The sequence below is a fragment of the Ranitomeya variabilis genome, chromosome 3 (genome assembly GCF_051348905.1).
Source record: "Ranitomeya variabilis isolate aRanVar5 chromosome 3, aRanVar5.hap1, whole genome shotgun sequence".
NCBI lineage: Eukaryota > Metazoa > Chordata > Amphibia > Anura > Dendrobatidae > Ranitomeya > Ranitomeya variabilis.
In genome coordinates this window covers 73,207,363-73,225,542 of record NC_135234.1, presented here as the reverse complement: position 1 = coordinate 73,225,542, position 18,180 = coordinate 73,207,363, and the positions used below count along the sequence as shown (strand labels likewise).

At 41.8% G+C, this 18,180-nt stretch overlaps 1 protein-coding gene across 1 annotated transcript in view; it reads right to left on the bottom strand.

The window, feature by feature from the left end:
* Nucleotides 1-3,019: 3,019 nt before the first annotated feature.
* The window catches only part of LOC143817951 (uncharacterized), a 79,500-nt gene continuing 64,339 nt past the window's right edge, over nucleotides 3,020-18,180 (bottom strand). The window contains exon 3 of the mRNA XM_077299413.1: nucleotides 3,020-3,284. Coding sequence (XP_077155528.1) covers nucleotides 3,192-3,284 — 93 coding nt within the window. The 3' untranslated portion in view covers nucleotides 3,020-3,191. The remainder of the gene's footprint in view (nucleotides 3,285-18,180) is intronic.

Sequence of the window (18,180 nt, the reverse complement as noted above, 5' to 3'; positions counted from 1 at the left end):
AATTTATTTGGGTGGTCGATCTGGAGTCCGAATCAGTTTTACTTTTGTGCCGTATTATATTGTCAAATTTGTTTGATTATTTTTGATTACCAAATCTTGCTTGTTAAGGTCCATGCACACATAGCATCTGAACGCATGGCATCCCTAGGTGACCATATTAAAGTCCTGTATGCACACAGAGCTGCTGCTTGGTGGCATTGTAAGGCACTGTACTCTCCTCTGAAAGAATTGCAATTCTTGTATATGCCTCATGATGAAACATGATAAAAAGTGTAAAATTGAAGGCACACAGTGTGTATGGGTAATGTGCAAGTCTAGCTGTTGGCATGGTACAGTACATGTGGAAGATGAGGTCATGGGGGTTAAATAAAAAAAATGACCATTCTCAAATATCTATTACTAGAAGTAGAAATCAGGAGGGACAACAGCAGAATTAGAGGGCACATACACATCCAGTTGAGAATTCTGTAAAGAGTACTAATGTCAGGACATTTTTATTACCTTTTGTGCATTACTGCCTTTTTCCAAGATGGCGTCTTTGGTCCCATGTGCACTGTGTCTTCCTGCTATAAAACACCACCCCAGCCTTCAGTCTGTGCTAGAGTATTCTGCCTTGCATCCAGCTCCTGATCTCTGATTACTCCCTGGCTATATACCTGCTCCTGTGAACCTGTGTGGTGATCCTGCTACTCTGCTCTGAGTTCCTGCTGCATACACCAGTTCCAGTAATCCTCCTTCATCTGCCGCTCGTATTTACTTCCATCTGCATTTGCTGGAAATGTAAGCGTTTGCTGCTCTGCAAAAACCTGAGACTATTAACCAGGCCTCCCTGGTTGAGCTAAGATATGATTTGAACTGCCTAATAAGCTTATCTATCCGTATTTGGACTAAGACAAGGATTTATTCATGTCAAGTATCCTCAAGAATAACTGTGCTTCATAGACTTTCTGCTTGATTGCATTTTCCTCTGAAGTTTCCTATAGACTGCGAAGCTGCGTTTATTATTTGCACCAAGTGTTGTGGACTTGAGTTTCTCTTTGCACCTGTTTGAATCACCGTGTGATAATATAGACTTTACCACTTATAAAACTGTGTCCTGTAGTTGTCTTGTTCCACGCAAAGAGTCTCCTGAGTTATCCCCTATAATTATTACAACTAATTCCTGATAGCCCCCATGTCTGAATCCAAATGCGATCACACCTGCTGTGACCATATGATATTTCAGTTTTTCTTTTTTATTAAATTTGCCAAAATTTCTACATTTCTGTTTTTTTTTTCAGTCAAGATGGGGTGCAGAGTGTACATTTATGTTAAAAAAAATGAACTTTTTTGAATTTACCAAATGGCTGCAATGAAACAAAGAGTAACAAATTTAAAGGGGTCTGAATACTTTCCGTACCCACTGTATGGTGCAAGCACAGCACTAGCAACAACTGGCACAGTAAGAGATAAACTGCTTATGCAACAGATCGAGCAACAGCAGCAGCACAGTCATCAGCTGCAGCAGTTTGATCTATTCGCAGAGGCGGTTCAAGCATGGCGGCAGCTCCAACTACAATGTTGACTAATAACTTTTCCATGCTGAAAGCAGTAAGAGAAGCCCTTCAGAAAAAGACTGAGGGTGACGAAATAGAGTCCTTTTGACTGTTTTTGAAAGGGTCGCCAAGAGGGAAAGACTTCTGTCAGAGCAATGGCCAGAAGTGCTGGCACCAAACTTAATTGGGGAGCCCCAGAAGACCTACTATGACTTAGCCTTGCAAGACGCCAAGGAATATGTCAAACTGAAATGTTGGTGCATTTAGGGATAACGATGACTGTCAGGGTGCAATGGGCCCACCACTGGGCGTATCACAGTGACAAACCTCCTTGCTCTCAAATGTTTGATCTGCAGCACCCGTTCAAAAATGGTTGCAGCCATTTTCTGAGACCAATAGCATTTCTATTTTTCAGAATATGGGTGTTTATTTTTTGAGAGCTGAGTTGATGTTTTTGGCGTAGATACATTGTTTTGATTTCCTCTTATTGAATTCTATTGTAATGTTACGGTGGCCAAAGAGACCGCAGTTCTAGCATTTCATATTGTTTTTCTTGTTATGTAGTTTACAGATTGGATCAATGCATTTTATATTTTGAAAAAACAGAAATTTCTGAACACAGTGATACAATATATATATTTTTAATTTTTTTATTGTTTTACTTTCAATTGAGGTGAAAGGGGAAGGGGGGTGATTTGAACTTTTGTGATTTTTTTTTTATTCGTTTCATATTTTTAAAAACTGTTTTTCACTTTTAACCCTATTTCCTAGTCCCTTTGGGGGACTTGAAGCTGTGATCATCTGATTTCTTGTGCTATATATACCAGTGCTTCAGTTGACCTTGCATCACCGAGGCATGACCCAGACTCATGCAATCCACCTTATTGACTGGGCTGTGGGTGGCATTACACGGCATGACAAAGCCCAATATCGAGCACGCACAGTAGAAGCTTTTCCTCTTGCCTCTGCTTTCATTGGAAAAGCCCAGCAAACACGACTCGATACTGTGCTGTGACATGTGGTGAAACAGTCCAGTCAATCAGGGGGAGTGAATGAGACTGGGTCACACCTCGGTGATGCAAAGGTCAACTTCCAGATGTCTGGAAGGATGTGACATCACTAGATGTCAGCAGAGGCTTCAGCCGGGGTCATGTAGTCGGGATTAAGCAAGCAGCGATAGCACCGATCAGGGGAAAATATGTCAACATAAGGTATTTGCAAAAAGACTTATTTGAAAGGTTTAAATCGATGTACACAATAAAAATGGTAGTGGACCACCTCTTTAATATATGCATGCCATGCTTCCCTCATTATTCAGTTAGTTCTGTCTTATTTATTCTTAATATTCTTGTACAGCAGTGATGTGAAAGGTCCTGCATGCACATGGCATACACAATCAAATATTGGTCCTCAGAAATGAATTCACATAAGGTGCCCTTAGACATTTTTCTTAGTACTATTGTGTCTTACGATTGACGGTGGTTTTCTGTGGACATCAATCACTGCAGCACATGTTAATTAGGTACTTTTTAAGACTCCACATAAAATTCTCCATTTTCCTTCATTAATATCTTTGATCGGATAAGTAATTATTCTGTACATGTCCAATAAAAGTACCACATTTTGCCCACATTAAGAGCTTTTTTTTTTAAAGGATCACAGACTTGTGGCTTCCTGGATCACTTTGGCAGTCAGGAGCTGTTTAGCAGTGGGGAAGCATTGTAATCTCTCTATGACCCCCGAAGGTTCCTAGAATAGAAAGAAGTCCATTATTCATGTGCCTTTTAATTCATCTGCTCTTGTAAGACAGAAATAAATTGCATGAACAGAACCTCAGCTCTCATCACTCTAACAACACATTAAGAAATACATAGCATTTAACCAGGCTTCGCATAATCAAAGTTTTTTTGTCTTTTTTTTTTAGCTAATTATATTTCCTAAGTGATAATTTGGTGCCCAGCCAGGGAGTTTGGGATCAAGTTGATAACATACATCCAAGATTTACTGAAAAACATGAACAAAGGGCATTATTTGATGAGACTTCATCATTAAAAGTTTACAAAATATGACTTTCCTGATTATATTCCAAAAGTATAATTATAATGATTTATGAAAAGCTGGGTACATCATCAAGGTTTATGCTTTAAAAGTATAGATGATATAGCAACAGATAGCTTAAAGGGTTGTCATATTTTAAAGTTTTGAACTTTGGAGGAGACTTCTACAGATTCCACGTACAACGAGGATCACCAACAGAGACCTCTTGAACCAACTCAAGCCAAAACTGTCGCTGGAAGCTACAATAATCAAAAATGAACTTATTTTGGCAACATTATGTCGAGTCAATCATTGGAGAAAGATGTCAGCTTGGATAGGTCAGTGGCAGAAGAAGAAGATTGTCAACAAAAACATGGGAATTGACCAATGGTGAACTGAAAGCAGCAATGCACAACAGAACTTCCTGGCGAGTGATGATCAATAGAATGACCAAAAGTCATGCTCAACTGAACGTATAAGAGAGAATTGGGGGCCTTCTTAATGTAGCAGTCTCCAATGACAGCACTAATAGGGTAGCCAAGAAAGTCACCAGTTGTGTCTAACCAAGTATAAGCCATAGTAGCTATTTTAAATTCTGGTTCTTTCGATTGTTGGGGCACAGTTGCAGGCCCACAACATAAATTCGAGAACTTGATGATAACTACTAAATGCGAGTTCCATAATTGTAAGGCTATATATATTTTTTTTTTATGATTTTGATGTTTTTCTATGTCTTACAACAAACATTTTTGAAAAGGGTTATCAAGGGGGCTAGGGATGGTAATCTTGAAGTATTACGTTTCATTTTTGATTGGTTTAGGAATTATAACCCATGTCATTGGTTGTCAACATTGATGAAGGGTAGTGATGAGCGAGTGTACTCGGTTTTCCTGAGCACGCTCGGGTGGTCTCCGAGTATTTGTGACTGCTCGGAGATTTAGTTTTTGTTGACGCAGCTGCATGATTTGCGGCTACTAGACAGCTTGATTACATGTGGGGGTTCAATAGCAACCAGGCAACCCCCACATGTACTCAGGCTGGCTATCAGCCGTAAATCATGCAGCTGCGTCAACAAAAACTAACTCTCCGAGCAGTCACAAATACTTGGAGACCACCCGAGCGTGCTCGGGAAAACGCGAGCAATGAGTATATTCGCTAATCACTAATGAAGGTGTTTGCAGTTTGTTTCTCATACCAAATAACCTGTGGAATGAATGCTCCATGTTATTACAGTTGAGTACATGCCTTATATGTGTAATTTATTTTATATGAACAAAATCAAAGTTTTTCCCTATTGTTTTTGGTGGGGACTTTTTATTTTTATTACTTTTTTTCAATTCTTTGCAGATGTTTTATTCAGATTTGTACATAATTTGTCTCAAAGAGATCATAACAAGTAATCTCTGGGAATCGCTTTTTTTTTCATTTTTTCTATTTTTTATTTCTGCAACTGTGGGATCCATAGGAAAAGACAGGAACTGTAATAAAACACCTGTCTTCTCTCCCGGAGAAGGAGCAGGAGATTTAAAACAGCATTATACAATCACAATGGCCGAGATGTTAAAGCCCAGGACCAAGCGATGTACATTTTCAGTGCTTTGTTGTTATTAGGTTAAATATAAAGGGCAACCTCAGACAGGTGATAGCTACACTTTAATGTCTATGTACAGCAAAAAAAAAATTTGTCAACCTTGCGAACTTTCCCTGAATGAGCCCCCATCCTTCCCCCAGCAGGTACGGCGGCATGTTCACACTCTTGTGGTGTATCTTTCCTCCCAGGATTGCCCATAGCATGCAGGTCACCTGGGAGAATGATTAAGGCTCGTGCGCTCCCGGCTTCTTAAAGGGGCTGTTCCTGAGTCCGCCTTGCTACTACCCAGTCCTGAGCCTGATCTGTCTTGTCCGCACCTGTCTTGCTGCCTCAACCAGTCAAATCCGAAACCTGCACCTTTATTCCGCACTTGAGCCTGCCCTGTGCCTTATCCATCATCTGCCTACCAGCCGAACCTCTGCAACTATCCAGTTCCTGACTGGTCTTGCTTCCCTGCCCCTTTGGAGGTCAGCTGACGACACAGCTCCGGGGTGTCAAGGAGTAGCACCTGGCATCCACCTGGGTTCAAGTCTTTCCACACCATCAGAGGGGTTCTAGTGAACAACCAGGTGGTCACTTAGTTACTCTCCTCCAGGCTCTCCCTGGACCATGGCACAAAGGTTTCACAACCACATGCGTAACATAATCTTTTTAGTTGGCCTTACTAATTTTATTGTCTTTACAGATTAACCTATTTTTGCCTTGACTTCTGCCAATCTTGAGCCAGTTTCATATTTTTGCCATAAATGTTTAATGCCAGATATTAAAAATAAATATAACTTTAAAAAAATATTGTGCTGTGAACGTAAAGGGAATCTGTCAGCAGGTTTTTGCATCAGGGACAAAGAGATCCAGCTTCCAATCCGGACAAGGTAAAATCCCATTTTAATTAAATGGTTAAAAAACATATCAAACTGTGAATGAAAGATGACTGGGGGTATAGGGAGGAGAAAAATGTCCCAAGATCACCAAACGCGTTTTGAACACAGTGCGTTCTTAAACTTGGTTTACAATGAAACTATCTTGGACGGAACTATAAATGTACACATGAACAATCAAATAGGCAAAACGTGAGTGAGAATGGCTAAGACAAGCCAAATCAAAACCAGATAAAATCATCACAACATTAGAAAATCATCAAAAAGTTAATTTATTTCAGTTCTTCTATACAAAAAGTGAAACTCATATATTATATAGAGTCATTACAAACACAGTGATCTATTTCAGGTGTTTATTTCTGTTAATGTCGATGATTATGGCTTACAGCCAATGAAAACCCAAAAGTCATTATCTCAGTAAATTAGAATACTTTATAACACCAGCTTGAAAAATGATTTTAAAATCTGAAATGTTGGCCTACTGAAATGTATGTTCAGTAAATGCACTCAATACTTGGTCGGGCTCCTTTTGCATCAATTACTGCATCAATGTGGCTTGGCATGTAGGCGATCAGCCTGTGGCACTGCTGAGGTGTTATGGAAGCCCAGGTGGCTTTGATAGCAGCCTTCAGCTCATCTGCATTGTTGGGTCTGGTGTCTCATCTTCTTCTTGACAATACCCCATAGATTCTCTATGGAGTTAAGATCAGGTGAGTTTGCTGGCCAATCAATCACAGTGATACTGTTGTTTATAAACTAGGTATTGGTACTTTTGGCAGTGTAGACAGGCACCAAGTAATGCTGGAGAATGACATTTCCGTCTCCCCAAAGCTTGTCAGCAGAGGGAAGCATGAACTGCTCTAAAATGTCCTGGTAGACGGCTGCGCTGACTTTGGTCTTGATAAAACACAATGGACCTACACCAGCAGATGACATGGCTCCCCAAACCATCACTGATTGTGGAAACTTCACACTAGACCTCAAGCAGCTTGGATTGTGTGCCTCTCCACTCTTCCTCCAGACTCTGGGACCTTGATTTCCAAATTAAATGCAAAATTTACTTTCATCTGAAAACAACACCTTGGACCACTGAGCAACAGTCCAGTTCTTTTTCTCCTTGGCCCAGGTAAGACAATTCATGAGTGGCTTGACACAAGGAATGCGACACATGTAGCCCATGTCCTGTATACGTCTGTGTGTGGTGGCTGTTGAAGCAATGACTCCAGCAGCAGTCCACTCCTTGTGAATCTCCCCAAAATTTTTGAATGGCTTTTTCTTAACAATCCTTTCAAGGCTGCGTATATCCCAGCTGATGTGCACCTTTTTCTACCACACCTTTTCCTTCCACTCAACTTTCCATTAATATGATTGGATACAGCACTCTGTGAACAACCAGCTTCTTTAGCAATGACCTTTTGTGGCTTACCCTCCTTGTGGAGTGTGTCAATGACTGCCTTCTGGACATCTGTCAAGTCATCAGTCTTCCCCATGATTGTGGAGCCTACTGAAACAGACTAAGAGACCTTTTTAAACTCTTAGGAAGCCTTTGCTGGGTTTTTTTGTTAATTTGTCTAATTTGCTGAGATAATGACTTTTGGGGTTTCATTGGCTGTAAGCCATAATCATTAACATTTACAGAAATAAACACTTGACATAGATCACTCTGTCTGTAATGACTCTATATAATATATGAGTTTCACTTTTTGTTTTGAAGAACTGAAATAAATTAACTTTTTGATGATATTCTAATTTTGTGAGAAGCACCTGTAATTCTCATCCTTTTTTATAAACTGAGGAAGTAAATTGTCTGAACTTTTTTTTTTATAGACATTGATTGTTAATAGTGATGAGTGATTTTAACTGACCTATTAAGAATTAGTGATGAGCGGGTGTACTCGGATAAGGTGTTATCTATGCTCGTGTGCTAACCGAGTGTCTTCGGCGTGCTCGAATAATATGTTCAAGTCCCCGCAGCTGCATGTCTCAAGGCTGTTCGACAGCAGCAACGCATGCAGGGATTGTCTAACAAACAGGAAATCCCTGTATGCGGAGCGGCTGTTGAATAACCCTGAGACATGCAGGCGTAGGGACTCGAACATATTATTCGAGCATGTCAAAGACATTCAGTTAGCACACAAGCATGGATAACACCTTATCCAAGTACACTCGGTCATCACAAATTCTTAATGGTATGTTCCCACGGTCAGTAATCGCTGCGTCCAAACGCTGCTGGCTGTTGAACACAGGTGAATCCGGACATGATCACTGAACCATGCGTAATCAACGGGTCCAGTACATTGTATGGGTGACATTTATCTAGCAGAGACTTGAGTCTCCGCAAGATAAATTGACATGCTGCAGTCTGGAAAGACATGTCACATGTCCGTCTCTGCAGGTCATCAGTGGGCCTCGATGCACGCATAGTGGACATGGGATTTCTTAAAATCTCATCCACCATGCTGTAATATCTGGATGCAGCGTTGACTGACTGTGGGAACATTCTCTCATAGGTTGGTTTAAATTAAATAAAAGACTGATGGAAACAGAAGTAAACAATGTCTTCTGTTTTTTTTTTAATCTGTTTTTAATGGATCCCCATTGACTTTAATGGCTGAGTCTGATCCACAAAAAAAGATGTGAACAGGACAAGATTGGAGTTTCATCCACTGGAGAGTCAGATCCTTTTTTTAAACAGATGTGTGTACTGTAAACACCAAAGAGAATGGAGTACAAGAAAACCACCGAGAAGAATTAAAATCCAAGTAATTTTATAAGCAAAAATAATACATAAGTAAGATATAAGCCATACATAGTAGCACGGAGAGGGGAAAAAAGGAAGGAGACATGCTGGTACAGCAGGAAAAAGGTGGATGACAAAATAACCAGGGGTAAGCAAGATCATAAACCATATACCAAAATAAGTGCAAAAAATAACAGTAACAAACACAAGAAAAAAGGCTGGTGAATAATCAAAAGTTGTCAGTACACACAACACCAGACTCATTTGCACTACACGGTTAATCCCGCTTACCCATTATGACTGGTGGTGTCCACATGTCTCCCTGCTTGCCCCCTTTGATGCGTATTTGTTACTGTTATTGTTTGCACTTATTTTGGTATATGGTTTATGATCTTGTTTACCCCTGGTTATTTTGTTGTCCACCTTTTTCCTGCTGTACCAACATGTCTCCTTCCTTTTTCCCCTCTCTGTGCTACTATGTATAGTGTACCGTATTTTTCGGACTATAAGACGCACCAGACCATAAGACAAACCCCAAATTTTCAGAAGTAAAATCGGGAAAAAAAATAAGTCAAATGGGGGTCCGTCTTACAGTCCAAATTCAGCTTACCGGGGAGGGGTTTCGGCACAGGTGGAGGAGTGGTCACAGGGGTTGTTTGGTGGCCCAAGCTAGTGCAGTGGCCTCTGGGAAATCCCATCCCAGGCTGGTGCTGCTCTGTGGTGCTGCTCTGTGGTGTGGCGGGGCTCCGCGGTCATTTTGCGACAGGTGCTTTGTGGGGTGTCGATGCTCTGTGGGGCTGCGGTGGCCTGTGGGGCGGTGGTGGCGGGCTCTGTGGGATGGGGCGGCAGTGGCGGTGGTCTGTGGGGCAGTGGGGCTCAGATTCAGATCTCAGTAACGAGATCTCATCTCACAGTGTAAGTACAGTCACATAAACTGGTATGAAGTACCAATAGTAAATAGTCCCTACCGTAACCACATATATATATAAAGGATGGACTTACCAACACAAAGGGGAGGCAGAGGAGGGAGATTCCGCCGGAAAAACGGGATCTCCCTCCTCTGCCTCCCCTTTGTGTTGGTAAGTTATAAATCACTCCTGCTGTGCCTTTTCCAGCTTAAGAAAGACAACTTGTGTGAGAAATATATTGTAAGACTGATTTAGGAATGCAGCGTCATATAACTGTAGTCCGGAGATATGTTTTATGGTAAATAATGCACATGATAGCCGCTCCTAAACTTCTAATAGGATGCAGACTATTTGTGGGTTAATAGCTTAGAAATGATTAGATTAATCCAATCACAATTTGGGCTGTAGGATGCTGGAAATAATGGCAGGTTTATGAAACCATTTATCATAATGGGGAAATAAATGAGAATTTTGTCGTTATTATTGCTCTGCAGAGAGAAAGGACATAATTGCGAAGAAGACGGCATAGAATATTACTCTGGTTTATTATTAGAAACCTCTATTACTTCACTGCTTTAGTCATAGATATTGAAGTTCGCAGGTTCTTTTTATAAACATATCATAGACTCAAAGCAAAAATTTAAAGGGGTTGTTCACTTCTTAGAACATTTTCACCTCTGTTTTGCTTTCACATGCTTTATGTTTCTCCGCCCATTCAACCTGAATATGGTCTATGGTCATATATCAGCTGAGATGAGCTGAAAGACAGATAATATAGTTAAAAACTCTACCATTAGACTGTCAGAATGAGCTCACTGATGGATAATCAGTTAACCCATTCTGCAGCCAGCAATAGACAGAGCTACACAGAAGCTACAGAACATGATAATAAATAATGCAAAATTTTTAATGACACCCAAAAATTTATTTTTTAGCCAAAACACATGCATTTAAGTAAGAAAAAAAGACCCCAAAGGTGGACAACCCATTTCACAGAAAGTCTAACAAGACTACCTAGTAAACTATTTTTTTTTTTGTAAACCATCAGTGCTGGAGATTTTGGTACTCTGTGCCTTAAAGCTGAAGAGGAATTCTACTTTAACCCATTAGCTGCCATAGACTTTGGTATGTTTTTAGCATACACAAATAAAATATAAATTATAAAATGGCCCCCAAAATTTATAGATGACATCTTGCAAAATGTATATTTTTTTATAAACGCATGCTAGGGCTAAACCACTTTCCGACATGTTGTGCAAATATGCCATAAGCAGGGTCCCTCACCTTTGATGCCCTTAGCCCTATCATCCAACCCAATCCTATCCTCTTCCTTATCCTTTTCAGTTTGTACTGACACCAAAACATTATTCCCACTAAAATCTACCCTTTCCGACCGAGAAACCATTTGCTCTAAAGGGTTGTGTCCAACCGTCCACACGGGAACCTGGGAACCCAGCTACCCCGCTCTTATCCCTCTTCAGCCTTTCCAGCAACTTCCGAAGACTAGATGCCTTTAATACACTATCCCTACTCAAACAGATAACCCTACAGTAAATGCAGTGAAGAGCAGTATTATTAGAATAGAATCTATTTCAATTAGACCTGAAAAGGACTGTTGATTTAACGTAGCAGCACCAAGGACTGTAATGCAATGAACTTTGTCTAAATGCCTCTAATGCATTGTCCCTATTCCAACAGCTACCCCTACCCTCATTGCAGCTAAGGGCAATATTATGTAATTGAATCTATTTGCATTAAACCTGAAAAGGACTGTTTGTTTAATGTTGCACCAGCAGGTATGTAACGCTATAACATACGGTCATTACCGTGATTATCAGGCAATCCCGCATGTTTAGTGGCTGAAAATCATCCCCGAAGCACATTGGGCGGGGAATCGAGCATGGCTCCCATGTACCCGGATACTCGATCGAGTACCGAGCAGTGCCGACAAGCTCGTTCATCACTAGTCATAACACTACTTAAGTCTCCTCTGGCAACATGAATTCTAGGGCAGAATATTCTCATTTGGCCTCATACAGTAGCTCATACATATCCTAAACAGTTTACCATTCTTTATGCATCACAGTCCTTGCTTTTGCAATGCTTTATCAACATAAACTGAAATTTCACGTAATAATGAGATCTCAGTGGTTGTGATACATTTTTTCATTAGAATGCCGATCTCTAAAGAAGATTCCTTTTGGTGACAAGCAAATTGAAGGTTGACTCATCATTGGGTTCCTGCATTGTACTGATAAAGCACCCATGTGACATAGTCTTTCTGCTGTCAATTAATTATCTTTGACAACAGAATGATAAAGTATTCGCTACCTTTTTATTTAGACTCAAGAACACTTAAACTTTCAAAAATCGAATTTGCTCACGATACGATGAATCTAAACAGTTTGTCAGAATCATTGTGAAAAAATGGTTGGTGACTCATGAAATATACACAGATTTTGTTTTTTTAACCATAATTATCTTATATATAGAGCCTTAAATCATTTTAAATCATTTTAACAATGATTACCTATCTTTCAGGAACCTGCATTCATCTACTCAATGATGGGGACACCTTCATTGCTTATACAAGGACGAACCGCTGTAGCACTGAAAATTACCCCATTCAACTGATCATGGTAGGTCACAGAACCAGGCAAAGCTGTCCCTCCACACAAACCACTGTGCTTTTGCAAAAGTGGATTGATTTGGCACTTTTAAAACAACTGTAAAATCGGCCTGGGGGAATTTACTATAAATTGCACTTAAATTGCATCCTTTATGTTTGCCACTAAAGTCCACGAAACAGACTGGGATATAAAGGGAAAATAATTCCGCTCCTGAGGTTGTCTTGGTCTTACAATGCAACAAAAAAATATAAAGCACTCTGATCCCATAAAAGGAACCTGTCATGTCCTCAAACAGGAAATAATCTACAGGTCAATAGTGTTCCAAAGCCGTATGGCTGCAGTACTGAAAGCCCTGCTTCTGGGACAAAATTAACTTTAGTCCTCCCAGCAGCCTCGGGCTGTCAGTTACAGCGGCGTGGCTTCAGTCAACACTCAGTACACAGTGAGCAGCGGTTGTTAAAGGGAACCTGTCAGTAAGTATCGGGGGTGCGGGTTCCACCACTAAGGCTTCTTTCACACTTCCGTCAGCAGGCGGCCGTCATAATGTATCGATGTGACGTATCGACGGATGTTTCCAAAATAGGGAAAAACGTATGTAATGCGTCCAGTGTGTTGACGGATGCGTCGAATGAGGTGCTGCCTGAATTTGAATGCATAAAATTGTGGGCAGAGAGAGATCTGACTAGAAAATCCTTCCAGGCATGCTCAGAATAGAATAACGGGATACGTCACTGGATTCCTGTTTTTGACGGTCAGCGACGGATCCAGCATCCATAGGTGTTAGGGGTCGAGTTCCCTCCTCTGCACAGGGGGAATCTCGGTTCATCTCCGCTGCGGTCTCCCATTCTTCTCCTGCCGCAGTGGAGCCTGCTCAGCGGAGACGTCGGTCCCAGCGTCTCGCTCAGTCTGACTCTGTGCTAAGAGTTACTGCTGCCTTTCCTGCTTCTGCCATTGAAGTCGGTGCTGGGCAGCGGCAAGCAGACGCTTCTGGGTCTAAGTCCTGCCTTGCTCGTTCTGAGCATGCCCAGAGTAAGATCTCTCAGTGGAGATCGGGGGTCACATGATCTGATACTGCAGCTAAGGTCATTGGCTCCTTCAGGAAGGTCCTGTACGTGCTGCAGCTATTTAAGGTTCGCATGACCGCACGGCCATGCGCTAGTATTGTTCTTTGTTAAGTGCTTTGCGCCAGTGTTGTCACGAGAGTATGTGTTCAGGGACCCGGCTGAAATAAGCCCCTAGAATGCTGGCACCTCCGGCGAGGAGTTTTGTGTGCATGCTTGACCACTGACTGCTCTCTGTGTGGGCAGTTAGCCTGTGTCTCTGTGATGCCTAACAGGGCACAGTGCTTTTCTTTCACGACTACTCGGTGAAGTAACTGAGTTAGTCCATACCGCCATATCGTGACGCCGGTGCTAGCAGCAGGTACCCCGGTGGACCCCGGGCTGCAAACGCACCAATATCAATAAAAACATCTCTATTTACTCGGTGCATTCCGCTAGCCGTAACAATAGGCTTCCACTGTAGCCGACGATGGGCAGCGCAGGACCCGTCGCTGAGCAATTTTCCGACGTGCAGAAAAAACGTTCCTCTTTACGTTTTCTCCGCCCGACGGACAGCAATTTTCCGACGGATCCAGTGCACGACGGATGAAACGGATGGCCATCCGTCACAATCCGTCGCTAATACAAGTCTATGGGGAAAAAACAGGATCTAGCAGAAAAATTTGCTGGATCCTGTTTTTTCAAAAATCAGCGGATTTCAACGGGAGGTAAAAAAAGGAAGTGTGAAAGAGGCCTAAGCGGTGACTGAACTCATGCCGCCATCACCCCCCGTGGCTGAAACCAGAATGTAGCCGGGAGGAAAACAGTTAATTTCCTCCCAGCAGTGTGGATTTAAATGCAGGAGGTATGCAGGTGCACAACGCTATTAAGCTGCAGATTAACCCCCATATCTGCAGGTTAACAACGTCTTTTCCGGTGACAGCTTCTCTTTTATTGCCTCCACTCACTGTATAATGAGCTGTGAATGTAGCTGCCCTAACAAGCCTCATGAAATATCTATGTCTGAACAAAGCCTGTAGATTCACATTTGGGAGAAAATGTGCTCAGCAGTTAAGGAAAACTGCTGATGACAACTATGGAGATAAGTTTTGTCTTCAGCCTTTGAGATGACCAAAACAATGTACAAGTAATCTAAATACGTTACACATTTCTGAACAATGGTACATTTGCCAAATCCTAAATTTTGAGATTTAATTCAGTGTCGGACTGGGGTGCCAAGGGCCCACCAGTAACAATTACTTTGGGGGCCCAATTTTCATCTGCATACAAATATTACACTTCCCTTGTTCACAAATTTACCTATATCTCTATATAATAATAAACTGGGCAGTTTGGTTAATGAATGATGAGATGCTGCTTTTTTCCGTACAGAGTAAATCATGTGAATTATGCCACGTACTACCCGTATATTGGAGTTGGAGCCTGTGTCTACAAAAATTAGTGGCAGATACCAACAAAGTGGCATCAATTTCACCACAGTATAGATAGTATAATATGGACCGACAGATCTTCCACTACATCCAACCCAGCAGATGGACACCCTACCAGGAGTGTTCACAGTTTCAAAAATTATTGGCAGACACCACGAAAATGGCATCAATTTCACTACAATATAGATAGTATAGTATGAACTGACAGGTCTTCCACTACACCCAAACCAGTAGATGGACACCCAACCAGGAGTGTTCAAATTTCCAAAAATTACTGACAGATGCCACCAAAGTGTCATCAATTTCACCACAGTAGAAATAGTAAAATAGGGACAGACAGGTCTTCTACTACACCCAATCTAGCAGATGGACACCCAACCCGAAGTATTCACATTTCCAAAAATTTGTGGCAGACACCATCAAAGTGGCATCAATTTCACCACAGTATAGATAGTATAATATGGACCAACAGGGCTTCCACTACACTCAACCCAGCAGATAGACACCCAACCAGGAGTGTTCACATTTACCAAAATTTGTGGCAGATACCACCAAAGTGACATCCATTTCACCTCAGTAGAAATAGTATAATATGGACCGACAGGTCTTCCGCTACACCCAATCTACCAGATAGACACCTAACAAGGAGTGTTCACATTTCCAAAAATTATTAGCAAACACTACCAAAGTGGCATCAATTTCACCACAGTAGAAATAGTATAATATGGACAGACAAGTCTTCCACTACACCCAATCCAGCAGATGGACACCCAACCAGGAGTGTTCACATTTAAACAAATGAGGGCCTGACACCACCAAAGTGGCATAAATTTAATGAGAGTAAATATAGTATAATTGGGACCGACACGTCTCACACTACAGCCACCGCAGCAGATGTAGACCAACCATGACTGTTCACATTTCCAAAAATTTGTATTAACATCTGCAGCAGCATTAGCAGCAGTAACCGCAGGCACAGAAGCCACATTAAAGATATTACAGAGTGCAGTTACGCGACAATGCAGAATACTAAAAAATGCAATATCGCCAAGTCTGTACAGTCTGCGATTGGGGTGCAAAAGTCCTTGGAGATCCATGAATTGTTCATCTTAATGAAAGTTAGGCGGTATACACTTTCAAGGGATAGCCAGCTGTGCTTATCCATCAGGATACCACCAGCAGCACTGAAGACACGGTGTGAGAGAATGCTGGCTACCAGGCACGATAAAACCTCCAAGGTGAGTGAGGCCACTCATCCACTTTGGAAGACCAAAATGTGAAAGGGTCCAAACACTCCCCGATGGTATTGATATTCTGTTTTAGATACTCCTGAACCATTCTCTCAATTTGTTCATCACATGTAAGTCTTGGACTTGGACTCTGTTGTGCTTGTGCACGAGTGTCAAAGGACTCATAAAATTGCTTCTTCCACTTACACTACTGCTGCTGCTGCTAGTGTTTTGACATTGATGAGTTGTCGTGCCAGAAGTTGGAAGTCTAGAGCTGCGATGCGAACTGTGTGCTTCACTGCTGTCTTGGGGAAAAGCTCTTGTAAGGTTGTGTAAAAGCATGTATCGATATTCCAGCATTCACTGAATTTTTCTATGGCTTCTAGATCTAGAAATGGCCACGGGATGCCGCGCGTGCGCAGATGGAGATCGCGGCGGCCATTTTCCTGAAGCCCCGGGCAGCAGAGCGCTTTATCTGCGCACGCGCTGCCACAGGAAGATGGCCGCCCCCACCGATCACCAGGGGAATAGCGCAGATCGCGCTCTTTTCCCTCCCCTGTGCAGTGGATTCTGGACTTGGGCATGCGCAAACCACTACGCCACCAACGGAAAAATAAGCAAGATCTGGACACCACGCCCATCTGACCAGACCAGCCTGATTGACAGGCGAAAACAGCTACTTTGGTAACGTATTTCGGCAGCATAGGTGGGGAATCGGGGTCCACAAAATACACTATTGTAATGCACAGCTCAGGCCCTATTTAACGCAATTTTTATGTCATACGGAAAAAACGGGGTGACAGGTTCCCTTTAAGATAGCTGACATCCCCTATATATTGTGTGAGTCCACACACAACGCCCTATATACGGTTTGAGCCCCTATAACCCTTTTTATGAAATATGACACCCCACATAGCCCCTACAGTTATGCTCAAAATATTTTCTCCACTAATAGTTAGTGGTTGGGTGAAGCCATTTATTGTCAAACTACTGTGTTTTCTCTTTTTAAATCATAATGACAAACCAAAACATCCAAATGACCTTGATAAAAAGTTCACATACCCCATTTTTTAATACAGTGTATTGCCCCCTCTAACATCAATGACAGCTTGAAGTCTTTTGTGGTAGTTGTGGATGAGGTTCTTTATTTTCTCAGATGATTATGAGGAGAAGAAGAAGCTGGAAGAAGCTGGATGGGAAACGTGCGTCGGGGTGAGGAGGGACACTATAGTCTCCTTGGGGCTGCATTCCACACCACTGGTCCGCTATTCTGGTAATATGTATTGCTTATACTTTCTACAATAGTGTGCCACTATAGCTTTTACCTTATTTGGCAGTATATGCACTGTGGATGCTTATTGACTCTTACAGTATGTCACTTGACTTGATTTAAAGATTCTTAGCTACATGCATATCCATGTACTATTGACCTTATATATGGTGGATTTTGCGATGCAGCCCAGTGACCCTGGTAGTTAGGGCGCTCCTGTTTCTGCTATCTTATTTTATGTGTGCATTTTGACTTTTTGAATAATTATTAATGAAGCATTGATATTTTATTTACTCCCTGGATCTCTTCGTTCAGCAGCCAGAGAGCAGGATGTGGTGCCAGAACCGATGGTATCAACACTTTACCTTTTACCTAAGGTTCATAAAAATCAAAATGTCCCCCCAGGTAGACCAATCATCTCCGGATGTGGAAATTATCTGGAAAACGTAAACAAATTCATTGATGCCAAACTACAACCCCTAGTAGAAGAACTGCCATCATTCACAAAGGATACTACGGAATTTTTGAAAAAAGTTGATGGCCTCTGCATCGAGGATGATACATTCTTGGTGTCCTGCGACGTAGAATCCCTTTATACTAATATTCGTCATGTGGATGGGATTAAAGCAGTTCAATATTTTGCACCTGACTTCATCCATGTCCACCTGTATGAGCGCATTTGTGATCCAGTTACTTGATTTTTCTTTATCACATAATTTCTTTTTATTTAAAGGGTCCCTCTACCTGCAGCTCCAAGGTACTGCAATGGGCGCGTCCTTTGCGCCTGCTTACGCAAATCTTTTCTTGGGGCTGTGGGAGAGGGACCTTTTTATGTCAGGTGAGGTGCCATCGATGGGGCGTGTCCTTATGT